General features: G+C 43.1%; 1 protein-coding gene and 1 long non-coding RNA gene across 4 annotated transcripts; one reads left to right on the top strand and one right to left on the bottom strand.

The window, feature by feature from the left end:
- Window positions 1-791: 791 nt before the first annotated feature.
- On the bottom strand, window positions 792-3,718 carry LOC121064201. The gene is made up of 3 exons (XR_005816406.1): window positions 3,544-3,718; window positions 2,836-3,000; window positions 792-944 (listed from the first exon to the last, which is right to left on the bottom strand). It is a non-coding gene; the product is annotated as an uncharacterized LOC121064201 (long non-coding RNA).
- Window positions 3,719-4,370: 652 nt separating this feature from the next.
- AMIGO2 (adhesion molecule with Ig like domain 2) lies at window positions 4,371-12,902 on the top strand. Of its 3 annotated transcripts, none has more exons than XM_040551925.1 (3): window positions 4,371-4,716; window positions 9,956-10,047; window positions 11,171-12,902. In XM_040551925.1, exon 3 carries the CDS (start codon window positions 11,244-11,246, stop codon window positions 12,807-12,809), a length of 1,566 nt encoding a protein of 521 aa, XP_040407859.1. In that variant the 5' UTR covers window positions 4,371-4,716; window positions 9,956-10,047; window positions 11,171-11,243; the 3' UTR covers window positions 12,810-12,902. The 3 variants fall into 3 exon arrangements, with proteins under 3 accessions (XP_040407859.1, XP_040407850.1, XP_040407840.1); XM_040551916.1 differs by lacking the exon at window positions 9,956-10,047 and adding an exon at window positions 5,804-5,915; XM_040551906.1 differs by lacking the exon at window positions 9,956-10,047 and having other exon boundaries at window positions 4,372-4,716.
- Window positions 12,903-14,569: the final 1,667 nt, after the last annotated feature.

Here is a 14,569-nt window from a genome sequence, read left to right as displayed (position 1 = left end):
ACTGCTTTAAAAGAGAGTGCTCGAGGCCATGACAAATTACTTTCCCAAATGTTCTTACTATTAAAGGCTAAATTCAGTGAACCAATAACTTTCTGTTAATTTGTAACATTTTCTGAAGTGCTGCCTTTGGAATAGAAAATGAAAATAAATTATCCTCCAGTGCTTAAAGATGCCTTCCTTGCATGTAAATGCGATCCAAAGACTTGAAGACTACTGAACAAAGTTTCTATGTGTGTTTGAGATCTGCAGACTCTAAGATTCAAGGACCCTAACAATCCATGGGGACACAGCAGCCACTGACACTTACTCACCTGTGTTATTCCTAAACCCTCAGGTTTCAATGGCTAATCTAGTCCAAAATAAACACATCTTAGAATTCTCATTTCTTTTGATAACACACAGGAAGCACACCTTTGTATTGTGAACACCAAGGTACAAGCTCTTTGACTGTTTTAGAAATCAACCAAGATATAAACTGTGTGTTCTGTAAGTTATACAGATGGGACTAGCACACAAGACAACCCTTAAAGTAAATCAATTTATTTAACTGACAGAGACATCTAAGATATATCTGCTGGTCTTTTTCCCATCCTCAGTCTTATGAAATCCTAGAGGTAGCAAAGACATCAGAGAAGACTGCAAGTGACAACAGCAAATCTGCCCAACTGAGAAACTTGACATTTGGGGTTCTAAAGGAACATCTGAATGGAGAAAGGGCAAGAAGTCAGGGCCAAATCAATAAACAGAAGTACTGAAAATCTTTTATCCTGCAGCATACTCCCCCCAATGAGAACCTCAACTTAATGCCAGTCACTGTCTCCCTGTTCAACAGTATTTACCAGCTGGTGGCAATTCTGAGAGCAGAGTGGGGAAAGATGATAGTCCAGACAGATGATACTCCATAGCTCTTTGAACATCCCCTCCAGACCTGCAGATCTATAAACCTGAAAATAAGGAGCAATAGAATAGGTTTGAGTGACAGAGAGGAACAAAAGGCACTTCTGAGGATGTAAGGATGGGGAGCAAGGAATAGCTTGAACCTCTAGGGAGTGAGTACAATCCTGCTAGGTAAGAGTTCCAGTCACAGGGCTAAAGAATCAGTCTTTTATTTTCTTTCTCCTTAGTCTAATGAATAGCAGTTATTCACATGGGGGAGTGATAAGGACCTTTTCAGCAGGAGAAAGAAGAAAAGAGGCTGAACCCTTAGAGACTGAGAAGGCTGGTGAGCAGTGGTGGAATGGAAGAGCTGTGCACTGGGCCCAGCTTCAAACCGGACAGAAAACGGAGCTGGAAAGAGCGGTTACAACCCCCAGGTGACAGTCCTGCTCATCATCTGACATACACTGACAGCCTTAAAACCCAGGCCTGCCTCTGCCATTGCTGCCAGACCTCTTTGTTCTCGTCAACCCCTGAGGCACGGCAGTATTTGACCCTCCAGTCTCCAGCTCCCTGGACATGACAGCAGTCATGTTCTGCTTCAGGGCATGCCAAAAGCATTATGGTCCTGACAGGACCCAGTGCCTGTGCATGTATCTCACACTGAAGCCCAGACAGGATCCATGGACCCAGTGTTCTCTCCCATGGGGCTTGCTCCACTAGGTGTTGTCCGAGCTCTTTGGTTTTAGACAAAATATATTGTTAGATATTGCTTTCTCCTAAAACATGGCTGGGGGAAGAGGAGATACTATTCCTCTTAGGTACACACAAATCAGTGTTTAAGTCCTCATGCGGCAGCAGCTCTGAGTTCATACATGTGGGACTGCAGCCCCCAGCCCACTGAATTACACTGACCATCGGAGTGGGCCTACACTGAAACAGAATTAATTCAGGACTGAGGCAGAGGAATCACAGAAAGAAAGATGGCTGTCTAACCCTTTTTACTGCATGTTACCCAGTGGCTGTAACTGTATATAGCAGACCTTAGACTGGAGACTGTCACTCTTTCTTTCTGTGTGAGCACTATGGTAGAAAACCATGCTCCAGCCAGAAGGAGAGTGTGACAGGAGAGGTGGAAGATATTTCTTTCTTTCAGCAGCCCCTTGGCTTCTCCTAGTCAGTCCCTAGCAGAACAGTTTTGTTGCTTGCTCATCAAGGGACTGTAAATTCCCTGAAGTCAAGTCGAATCAGGATGCTGCTTTTGAAAAAAGTCCTTTAATGATCAGTTTAATGATATAATTGTAATAAAGTTGCTGATTTACTAAAAAGAGATTTTTTTTTTTTTAAAGATACTACAGGCATTTATGTATTTGTGGGGCTTTCAAGAGCACAAGGAAAATATTGTTATTAAAAGCCCATCTCAAGCCCGTCAGTCTCCTTAGTACTACACAGGACATGAAAACAAGAACAGTTCCGTCGCTGAAAAGCTTTGACTCTAATGGATAGTTTTGTACAGGGGCAGGGAAACACAGGCAGGATCCTGATGGTTTTGGAAGAAGGAGACAGCTATCAGCAATTCTCTGCAATAAAAATCTCTACTGGTGATGCCAGAAACCCTACATTTGTAGAGATTATCACAAGAAAGGCTTGGTGTCCTAATTAATGGACTGTCAGCTTCACACAGCTTCTGCCCACATACGATCAACAAAGATTTTGGATAGGTACTGTTTTCACACCACTACTGTTTGCTAGAAGAAAGCTAATTACCAATTGTTCCCATCCAAGTTAGAATTTTAAAAACAATATTCTTTGTAATTTAGTATGTAACAAGTGTCAAAAGCACCTTTAGGCTGTGAATTAGCACAATACATTAGATTGCATCATGCCATGAGCAAACTTGTCAACATTCAGTGGGAACAAAGAATTGCTGGGCTCACAACCAGCTGTTGCCAGACTTACAAGAATTCTGTAGCTCTGAACTCCCTTCAGACCGTTCGATGTATCGCTTGATCGTGATTTCTGTGCAAAGTCTGCTCCTTGGCAGATGGCCTCTGTTCATAAGCTAAGCAGGTCATGTAAGGATCATCACAACTCCTGTTGATTTCTTGAGCATCTGGGCCCTGACTTCTCCGACACAAAAGTAAATCCATCAGCATTCATGAGAAAAATAATCCTGGAAAACAACATCTTTATTGCCTTAAGTATTAGGCACTTCACTATGATTTGGATCCTGCTTCCCCAAAGTAATTATCACTATGTCAAGATTTCATGGTAGGAATCTAAATAAGTTGGCTACAAGCAGTGCCATCACTGCACCTACCTGTGTTTCACACTTATCATGGTCTGAACAAACTGCAGTTAAAATTGTTTATCATTTTAAAACCAGATTATTTAAAGAAAGTATGCAAAGTACAAATGGATGGCTACTCTGTATGCTATCATGTCACCATTCCACAAGTAAGACTGTAAGAAGAATTCAGGTTTAACATTTTCAGTTTTGATAGCAGGGGAAGGAAACAAAACACTAATATCGCCTTCCTCAGAGTCTGTTGGCAGTGTGAACAACTCAAATTTTACCCACTATTTTATATATTGAGGCAACTAGAAATGCTTGATGGTTTACTCTAGATGAAGACGACTAGCTTCTTTAAACAAATGAATATTCACCTGGAGTGTCTGAAACCAATCAGTGTCAAATCAATAACCTGGAGTTTGAAATTATTTCACCAGTGCATCATCTAAATACCCAGAAATGCAGAAAATAAACACAGAATATGAATGCCTAATAAAAAGCTGAATTTTTATCATAAGATAGTGATCCAAAAGTATTTGAAATCAATAGCAGTATCACCCACAGCTCACCAGGCTTTAATCTGAAATGAATCCCATTTTTAACAGATTCCTTGTACTATACTAAAAAATTTCAGTTTGCTTGTAGCATGAATTTTAGAGCAAGAAGGATCCCTTGAGCATTACATGTGGGCACGAACCCTGTTATTAAACACCGGCTCGTTATGTGCCCTTGCAAGAAGAAGTGTGATTTACAGCAGCTTTAATACACAAGCCCCCTTTGCTGAGAATTTTTCTATAAACTGTATGCCCGGATGATAATAAATCCCCAACCCCTGCTATTAGCTAAGCCAGTCCCTGTTCAGCTTCAGCCTCTACACGCAGGGCGCTCGAAACGATGAAGGAAATTTAGGCAGCAACTTCATAGGGGAAGGTTAACAACCGCCCAGGATCAGAGGGAAGGCTGCTTGGATGCTTTCAGCTTGCAGCTTTCCCTCTCCCTGACCTGGCAGCGGCTCTCGCACAGCTCAAGGCAAGCCCGAAAGTTGCCGGGGGAGCCGCCGCCGACTCGGTGAGGAGCGGATCGGATCGGAGCGGATCGGGCGCGCCCCCCGGCGCAGGGCCGCGGAAATCCCCGCGGATCGGATCGGGGCGGATCGGATCGGGGCGGTGCGGAGCGGGGCGGAGCGGAGCGGGGCGGGCGGCGCGGCCCTCCCCGGGGCACCGGCGGCTCCGTCCCGCTGCCGTCGAGGGGAAGCGGCGGCGGGGACCGGGGGCGGGGGCAGGAGGGGATAAAAGCCCCGGCCCGCGCCTTGCTGCTGTGGCTGGCAGTCTCCTGCCTTCCTTCTTCATCCTCATCATCTTCATCCTCCTCCTCATCTTCTTCATCATCATCATCATCACCATCCTCAGCCGTGCTGCCGGCGCTGGCCGCGACCCCAAACTTCCCCCAGCCGCCGGAGAGGAGAGGAGCGGAGCATGCGGGGCTGGCGGCGGGGCCGGCACCGGCACCGCGTTCCCCGGCCATGAGGCGGCCGCCGGGCGCTGCAGGTAACGCTGCCCGCCGGGGGAGGGGGGGAGGCCGGAGGCGATCTCAGCCCGCCAGGCGGCGGGGGGAGAGGAGAAGAGAGGAGAGGAGAGCAGGGGGGCGAGGGGCTGCGGGGTGCGGTGCTCCCCGCCTGGCTCGCCTCCGAAAGGGTCGCCGAAACTTTGCCCCGGGTCCCAGCACTGGTCCTCGGGGTGCTGCCCCGAGCCCCCGCTGCGCAGGAGGGGGGCTCTGAAGTTTACGCTGTGGGAGAAGCTCCTGGAGGCGGTGGGGATGCTCCGCTGGGCAAGTAAACTTTCGTGGGATCTGGCATCGCTTGGAGACTGGTTGGTGGTGCTGGACGTGAGGCACCGCTGCTTGTCACTGCGTTTTTCTTAATTATTTGGCGATCTCCTTAGCAACTGAAGTCGTCCGCGAGGTTGGAGCTAGGACGCAGCTTGATTTACAGAGTAGCATGGCGAAAGGGGTGCCTTGCTGGTCCACTGAGCGTGTTTCCCTTCTGCTCTTAAAGAGGGGCAGGAGCTGCGGGATGCTGACTTCACGTAGATGGTGGTGCCGTAGACACGTTGCCGCGATCAGCCCAGCTCAGTCCCTGTGGCACGTCACCCTGCTGCTCAGTTTTCTTTAAGCCAAGTGAATTACCATGGGCGCAAAGAAATAAATAAGTCTGTCTTCAGAGAGATTCGGTCCTTAGTGAGGGATGTGTGGGAGAAAATAGTTTTAGTTGGCCAGGTTTACTGGGACAAATTCCTCCCCGATCCAGCACTGCTGAGATCTGGCCAGGTGCTGGCCAGAGAGACCACTCCATTTGCCAGGCTGACCTCAGGATCAGCTTGCTGCAAAGGTGATGTAAAGCCATTTTTTCATCTCTGTTAGGTCCTGCACCAAGCACAGCTTAGCCCAGTTCAGGGATTTAGTCCAGTATATCAAGGCATCACCCAGACGTACTTCACCAACAGGCTCTGCTCCCCAGTCTGTCATGTCACTGAATATCATGGATTATGATGCCTGGGTAATCCAGATCTGCTCCGTCAGAAACGCTGAGCACAGCTGTCAGAGGCAGGTTCAATGCAGAGTGCCTTTGCATCCTAGAGTGTTAAAAGCAGAGTGAAACCTGGAGATGTGTGAGGTGGCCACTACAGTGATGTTTCCTTGGACTGTTTCCCCACTACACACAGAATGGAAGTCTGTGCAGACCTTCCTAGTAAGTCTAACATTTAGAAAGATTTATTATGTGAGATGCCACTAGTCTGTTTGCAATTAATGGTTCTATCGTGTACTTAAGCAGGATTTGTAAAGTTAGGCTTAAAAGTATTAATAATTGTACTTCTATAATATTGTTGCTATAGATGACTAAAACCCCATTTTGATGGTCTTCCCCCCCCCCAATTGTTCATGATGAAAGCTTTCTTAATTATTATTTTTTTCATAAAAAAAGGACTGTGAGGAAACAGTTTTAACACCTGTGCCATCACCATTTTGTTTCATCTGTTATTCTATTTAACTAATAAGTCCTTGATTCATCTGATATCTAGACAAGTGAAAGGGGGAGAGCAACTGTGCGGGCATGCAAGTCAATGGGAAGGTGCAGAGGTGGGTGAATGACTTGTGGGCTGGTGAGATCGGCTAGGGGACTGTATAAAGTGGGAGGATGTGGCACAAGAAGAGCTAGGAGATGTGGAAATAGTGCAGACCTGTTGGAAGATAGACTGAGGTCTTTAATATTTTTTAGTGTTTGAGCTTGTGATTCTATAAACTCAACATTGGGGTGGGGGAGTGGGGGGGTGTATACAAATATTTGCATTTTCACTGTGCAGAAAGTGCCAGCCAGGAGTGAGACTGTTTGCATCACCAGTGTATAGGAAGATGTTATTCCTACTGTAAAGCAGATCGATCCACTTTAACACTGAAAAGACTAGTGGTAGTGTTTGCAAAAGCATTCAGGTGACTTGTAATTTCCAGTCCCTTTCACTACTTAAATTAAAAACGGTGCCACATATATATTTTTAAGCAAAGTCTTAAATGAACTGAGAGAAATAATTTGGTATATAGGTTTTCCTGGAAGAAACAGAAAGCTGGTGTAGAGATTACAAATGTAACATTAATAGGAGAGAGAACCCAGAGAAAATGGTAATGACTGTTTAGGACATTAGTTGATTTTTGCAGTGATAATTGATAGTGAGGAAATTCACAGGCATCCAGCATTCCCATTTTCCATAAGCAGCTCTGGGTGCTTGTTAATTCCGAAAACCTTATAAAAAAAAAAAAAATCAAAACCAGGAGCCAAATCATCTAGGAGTTGATCTGTTGTAGTCAACTGTTGCTGACAACAGAGAATATTCTCCGTGATATGAGAATACATCCTGCATTTCTTCTTAAATGGTTAAAAAACATGTGCACCATTACTGCACAGATGATTCATCTCAGGAAGTACTGTGTTTTTGGCAGTGAACTTAAAATATCACACTTAACACCACAAAGAAATGATTTCTTTGAAAAGAATTCAAGTGCAAATCCCCCCACCATGCCCTTCACTCACAAAAAGCCATTTACCCAGCTCATTCAGAAGAGAAGTGAAAATGGTGAAGTACTTAGCCAGAGCCTGTTGGCACATGTTAGCTGCTAGTATTTAATAGCATTAATTCTTGAGAAAATATGTAATATTGAAGTTTGCAAAGTGATACTTTTATAAGACCCCAAGTCATATTGGGATGAAACAAAATGCTTTTAAACATAAGGCTAATTGTAAGCCTTTTTCTTCCTTGCCACTTAACAGCTGCACATAACCAACAGCTAACTGTTTATGCAGCCATTTTGAATGGGTTCAAATGATCACATAGATTATGAATATTTGTGTTCAGTATGCTTAGCTTTGCTACCAGCAAGTGTAATTTATGCAGAAGTGTGGAGGAACACAAGTACTCAAAGGATGGAGCAAGCTGCACCTCAGCAGCCCAAACCTCCAGAAGGGCAAAGGCCCTGTTGAGGTTAAAAGCACTGCACTGTGATTTGGGCACAGCAAGGAAGGTTTCTGCTTGGTAGGGTGCTCTCAAAATAACCTGGTATGTGTATGTCCATAATTTGGCTTTGCCTTGACAAGCAAGCCAAGTTGAAGCAGTTCTCATTTGGCAACTTTAAGGAGCTTTGGAAATGGACAAGCAAGTTTTCAGCACTTGTAGACTGGTTTTGCTCCTTGGAATTCAAAGTTATGCTGATTTACACCAGCCCCAAATCTGCCTTTGGGACTTGGTTGCAGGCGATCTCACAGTTTCTGGGGAGTTAACTGTAGGTGTGGACAGAAACAAACATGCAAGGCTATTTAGTGTATTCAGCTTGGTAAGCCTTCCCAAACTGGGCATTGACCTAGTACTTTCTGTTTGGAGTATCTCCAGGATTGCAGTTATATTCAACACAGGAGCTGATTTTGAAAGTGCCATTCATCTTTTTGCAAGTGCAGTTCCATGAAAAATTAGTCTGCAGAGGCTGCAAAATCAGACAGTCAAATATTAGTGGAAAAGGCAACCTATGCAACATTAAATTATCCCCCATTTTGTGAATGTGTTATAATTCAGTCTTTATGCACCAAGGTTTTATGATATACAGTTTTCACATACCTTGTTTCGAGCAATGTGCTAACTAAATGAGCAGTTATGAAAATCTTTTTACATCTTTCAGTGTTTCCATTGTGCCTTATGTACTGCTTGCCATACAAATCCACAGTGGAGTACAGAATCGTTTCCTGATGTTCAATTCTTTAGCGCTTTCATAGGTCTCACCCTCTAGATGAACTTATATCTATTAATTGTTTCCATAAACGACTAGCTAGCTAGCAAAAACACCTCAGCTAGGTGCTTAGGATTGGTTAAAGCTAATTCCTCTTGGTTCCTAACTTCCCACTGACAACCACACGTCGTTAGATACTTCAAAATGACCTAAAAACCTAGAAGACTTTAGAATGAAAGCTTAGTATCAAGATTCATAATCAATTAATTTATTTTTACAATATTCTTATACTTAACATTATGTTTCTATATTTCTTTTATACACATGGGAGCAAGGAGAAAACTTTATAGTCAAAGCTCTCAGCTAGAGTCGTATCATTTTGACTTTCATCTAGACACTTCTTCAGATCAGTCCTTCCCAAATTTAACATATACAAGCTCCTTATTTTCTGAGTCTCAAGCTGATGACTGTAATAAGCTCATGATTTTCTAACAGTCACCAGTTCACATAATTTGCTTGATGTCACAGGAATTCTGTGGCAGAAGCTAGGATATGTTGCAGTTGTCATGTACAGGCATTTACTTAGCTCTTGGTGTAATCACCCTTTCTTTTCCATGTTCTTCAACAGATCCTGTGCACAGTATGAGAAAAGGCTTTGGGAAGGGAGAAATCTAAGTGATCGTGTAACTAAGGGATGTATATAAAAATTTAAATGGCACAGAAAACCTTACTTGTGATGCTAATTTTTGAATATTTGATTTGGCTGCCCTGTCACTCTCTTAATATAGTTTTGGGGAATGCAAGCATTTAAACCCAATGTATATATAAATTCTCGTGCAAGGTGAATTCTCCCCTCCTGCTGCCTTCATATTTCTTCTTTTGATGGGTCATTTGAAGGTTCAGCTCTCTGGATTCATACCGCAACCTCTACCATTTGACTTAAGAATAGAAGACTTGGCAGAAGACAGCAGCCTGTCAGCTTGGCAGCGTGTTAGAGAGGAGGGGAATAAGGAACTGAGGGGCAAGTGGAAATTAGTGCATTTCACATTAATTAATTGATTGCATAGGTAATCTTAGACTCACAAGTAGCAGATGCAAATTCTCCATAGAAGTGTGTTTTAATGTTCATCTCTTGATACACTTGTCTTTCTTATGCTTAACCCTTTTATGTCGTTTATCTCCTCCCCGTCTGCTTTCCCAGGCTTATCGTACGCTTTAGCTTTCTGTGCCCTGATGGCATCCAAACTATCTCATGCTTGCTTCATTAGCTACAATGATGATGCTCCATTAGCATCCTCCTTTCCTAGTTTTGCCCTTCCTTTCCCATGCATATCTTATCTTCTCTTTCCCCTTAACCCCTTCTTTGCCTGCATCTCTGCATTAGTCCTCCACCTTCTAGGTCTTGATTTTAACATCCCTATCCTTTCTTCATCCATCTCCCCTCATCAATGAATACAACACCTTTTATTCTGCTTCTCTCCATTTAATTTCCATTTGATTCTCCCTGCTGCCCTCTGGCAGCCTCCCATCTCCCAGCTCTGGGACATATCAGTGTCAGCAGCCCGGAGGAGCTGTCAGTGTGGGGTTGCCCTGCTCAGATACTGTACCAACGGGTGGGTGAGAGTGGAGGAATGAGTTTGAGTTTAATATGTGGGAGCTGAATATGCTTGATCTGTGAAGGGGTGGGGATAATCCATGCATATGGATTCACCTGGGAATTTACTGGCAAACTCTTAACAGGTATCCAGGGAGAGCAAGAATGAACAGAAATGTTCATTGCTCTGCTAATTATGTGTACATTTTCCTAGGAGATGGCAAAAAACATATACCTTGGCATGGAACCACTAGACTGACAAATTTTAAGTCCCTGCTTCAAACTATAGTGACACTAAAATATTCTCAGAAGAGTATGGCAGGTTTTGTTCTTATTACTTGAGAAGGAAAATTAGCAAAACATTTTTTTCCCTTTAATGAGTTTTGAGAAACGTCTGACTCATCCTAACTGAAAGGTCCCAAAACTTCTGCTTGAGGTAGGCACAGGCATGAGAAATTTCCTCCCCTACAATTTTTTTGGCAAAGGTAGAAGTAACAGAATACCAAGCATTCCAGTTGAACACCTTGAATAACTTTAAAAATGGACTGTTGATACCTGAACTATCAGTTACTGAATTAAAAATAAAAATAATAATAAATCATATGACCTTTAAAGTTAAAGAGGCTGATAAAATTCTTTGCTTAAAAATGTGAGGCATTCTCTGGGAAGAAACACATATCGTAACTGCTCCCTGCTAGACAAAGCAATATTTTTGGATAAGATTTTTTGTTTGTGTTTGTTTTCCTCTTCTCTCTACCAGAATTTTTTTGCCTAGGCTGATTTGGAAACAGCTAGGAGATGCTTTTGCCCATTCAGGTTCCACAGATGAGCATTTCTGATTATTTTTTTTCTGTAAATTGTCAGAAATTGCATTCCTTAGTCCAAGACTGAAGAACGGTTGCATTTTTTTTGAAGAGGAAAACGTGTCTCTAATGTGAATGTTTACAGATGAGTGAAGAATGTCATGTTTACATAAAGACAACACTAAGCTAAAATCATCTAAGAACAACTAGATTTTCTAACTAATTGTATGAAACATTGATTAATTCACTGTATTTGTTCAGAAGGCATGCATAAGAAATCAGGCAGGGTATGAATGTTAAATGTTAACGTGCTGTACCTCTGTATTCCTCTTTTGACAGCGATTAGTGCAAAGCTAGCTGCACATGTAATCTGTGTCAAGGAGCACTGGGATCCAGCTAAGAGCCAGCGACAATGTCTTTAAACTGTCGGACGCTTCCTACTCGACTTGGAGTTTGTAAGGTGAACTGCAGAGGGCTGGCATGCCTCTTGGTCTTCACAGTGAGTCTCTGTGGCAGTGCCCCGGGGATGTGTCCAACAGCCTGCATCTGTGCCAGCGATATCGTAAGCTGCACCAGTAAGAACCTCTCTCGGGTGCCAGGAAATCTCTATAAAAGTATGAAAAGGCTGGATCTGAGTTATAACAGAATTGGATTCTTAGAGCCTGAATGGGTCCCGGTGCTGTTTGAGAAGCTGAACACTTTAATAATCAATCATAACAGCATTAGCAGCATTATCACTGGAAGCTTTTCCACAACCCCAAACCTGAAGTACCTAGACTTGTCGTCCAACAGCCTGAAGACGCTGGGCAGCGCCGTGTTCCAGGAGCTGAAGGCCCTGGAAGTTCTCCTGCTGTACAACAATCAGATAATGCAGATAGAGTCTTCAGCCTTTGGAGGATTGTACAAATTACAGAAATTGTACTTAAGCTATAACTCACTCTCGCATTTCCCGCTGGACTTGTACATTGGAAAACACAAGCTGACAGAACTCATATTGCTGGATGTTTCCTATAACCACATCCAGTCGATGCCTATCCAGCGCCTGAGTTCGGTGCCAGCCAAGCATCTCAGTGGAGTTTATCTTCATGGCAACCCGTTTTACTGTGACTGTACACTGTACTCCATGCTGATCTTCTGGTATCAAAGGCACTTCAACTCTGTCGTGGACTTCAAAAGCGAGTACACTTGTTTGCTGCGATCAGACCCAAGAGGTTACAATAAACTGCCTTTACTGCACGACAACTTTCTGAATTGCTCTGAAAGCACCATCAACAGCTCTTTCCAAGCCTTTGGGTTTATTCATGATGCCCAGGTTGGTGACAGGCTGATCGTTCACTGTGACAGCAGAATCAGTGATGCAGGCACGCACTTTGTTTGGGTTAGTCCAGACAATAAATTGCTGGAGCCAGACAAGGAGACAGGCAACTTTAGGGTGTTTCATAACGGGAGCCTGGAGATAACAGATGCCCAGCTAGAGGACTCTGGGGTGTACTCCTGCATTGCAATAAATAAGAAAAGACTATTGAATGAAACCATAGAGGTTAGAATAAATGTGAGCAATTTCACAGTTAACAAGTCCCATGCTCATGAAGCATTTAATACAGCTTTTACGACCCTTGCTGCCTGTGTAGCCAGTATTGTTTTAGTACTCCTCTATCTCTATCTGACCCCCTGCCCATGTCAATGCAAGACAAAGAGGAGGAAGAGGAAGCTGAACCAAAGCAGTGCCCACTCATCCATACTGAACTCCACACCGCCTCAAGAGCTGCCTGCTGATGAGAAGAAGGCCAGCACTGGCAAACGAGTGGTTTTCCTGGAACCTGTACACGAACCAAAACACAATCAGAATGGGAAAGTAAAACTGTTTCCTAATGACAATGCAATAGCTGAGAGCATCTTAAAAACCACTCGAACAAAATCCGACTCTGATTCCGTCAACTCTGTGTTCTCAGATACACCTTTCATGCCATCAACTTAGTTTGCTGCCTGTGTTTGTATTGTGCAGTCACATTTCTGAATACCTCCTTTGCTTGTAGCATCCATCAGGAAAAAGAAATAAAGAGAGAAAATGTTTTAAAAAAAAGTATCTATTGTCAGTCCTTGAACTGCGTCTCCTCTCTTTTGTGAGTGCAGGGCCATGCAACAGGGGTACCTTGCTTGAGAAAAGCAAACAGCGTGGCATTCATGTGAATGCCTTCGGTGAAAGCCTAGCCTTGGTTTTTACTCTCTGGGATGTATGCAGCCATCTCTCGTGCTTATTTAAAGGTGCTTTCAGTGCAGACAGCTGATTTCTCAGGGCAGATGCTGACTCCCACACGAGACTCTTGGTTCTTCTGAGTGCTCCCCTCCTCTGCGAGGAACATACGAGCAAACTGAGGTGGCTACAGAGGAAAGTGCCCAACCTTCCTGCAGTTCCTTTCACAGGTCCATAAAATCTTCACAATAAAATCATGGAGGAAAAGAGTTTTCCTGGACTGATCTGAACAAAAAGATTAGATTTGCCACCAGGATGCCTAGAAGTACTGGATAAAAGTTTATGGCCATAAACTGATAATGTGTTTTCCAAGAACTGTGTGAAAACTTTAAATGTGTGTGTTCATTTTATTCCAATCTCAATTGAGGGATTGCTTATGAAATGTAGTTGTATTTGTTTATAAATATTGACACATAAAGAAAACTGGTAAAAATTAACATGTTACCTTTGTAATTGCCTTAGGGGAGTTCTCGGTCATGAGGACTCGAGCTAATCTGCAGTAACTAATTAAGCTGCAATAATGTGATTGCTCATTGTCATTTGTCTTAACCTTCAGTGCTCACAATATGCTTGGTGTCACATGTGGTGAACAAGCCCAACACTGTCACCACGGCTCCTGCTTCATCTTAGGGGTGGGCTGCTTGTGTTTAGGGGTAACCTCACAAAAGGGAGGTAATATCTCATTTTATCCTTTCAGAGTACTTGGTTCCAGTAATCTCACAAAATGTGCTTCTTAATTTTTTTAACTTTTGTTTTTTTATTGAAGGAGGAAATAGTGCTTGGACAAATTTCTGAAAGTGCAGAACACTTCACACACAGTGAATTCAGAAATTGCAGCTTTTCCTCCGTGCTTGGCCCAGTCTTATACGTACTGCTTCCCTCCTTGCCCAAATGTATCATTGCCAAACTTTATGAACTCAGTAATATTGGCCTGGGCTGGTCATTCAGCGTTGTTTGCATGAAGTGTCATGTTATTGTAGAGAACTTACACTTATAATTGCTATTTCCATTTATTTATTTATTTATTTATTTAAAGTTTGCTTACGTTGGGATTGGGCTGGGCTTTGCCAGTCTTTCTCGCATTGAATGCTACCAACTTCAAAGGAGTTTTACAAGGAAATACAGCTTACCAAAGAATAATTGGAGTGTGTCTGTTTAATTAGGCTTTTGGGGAATATACTGAAATGGAGAAGGATAAATAAAATCGGAGTCAAAGTGCCACAGGACATGGCAACTGTAATTTATTTTTGTGAGGCTTACTGTAATAGTTGTTTGCCATTTTTCATGATTTCTTTTGAGAGGCCTGTTGTCATGCTCAAGCTTACATCTGGCTGAGCCAAAGCTATCAACAATTGATTTGCTACACGGAAGACTTGATGTAGCTAATTGTTTGAAAGCAAGCTGGCTGGAAAACAGATAAGATCAGGAAACGGTGTTGCTGGGTTGTGCACAAAGTACATGGAATTAAAAAACTGCAGGAGATT

This window comes from Cygnus olor, chromosome 1 (assembly GCF_009769625.2).
Source record: "Cygnus olor isolate bCygOlo1 chromosome 1, bCygOlo1.pri.v2, whole genome shotgun sequence".
Classification (NCBI taxonomy): domain Eukaryota; kingdom Metazoa; phylum Chordata; class Aves; order Anseriformes; family Anatidae; genus Cygnus; species Cygnus olor.
This window is presented reverse-complemented; position numbering and strand designations above follow the sequence as displayed.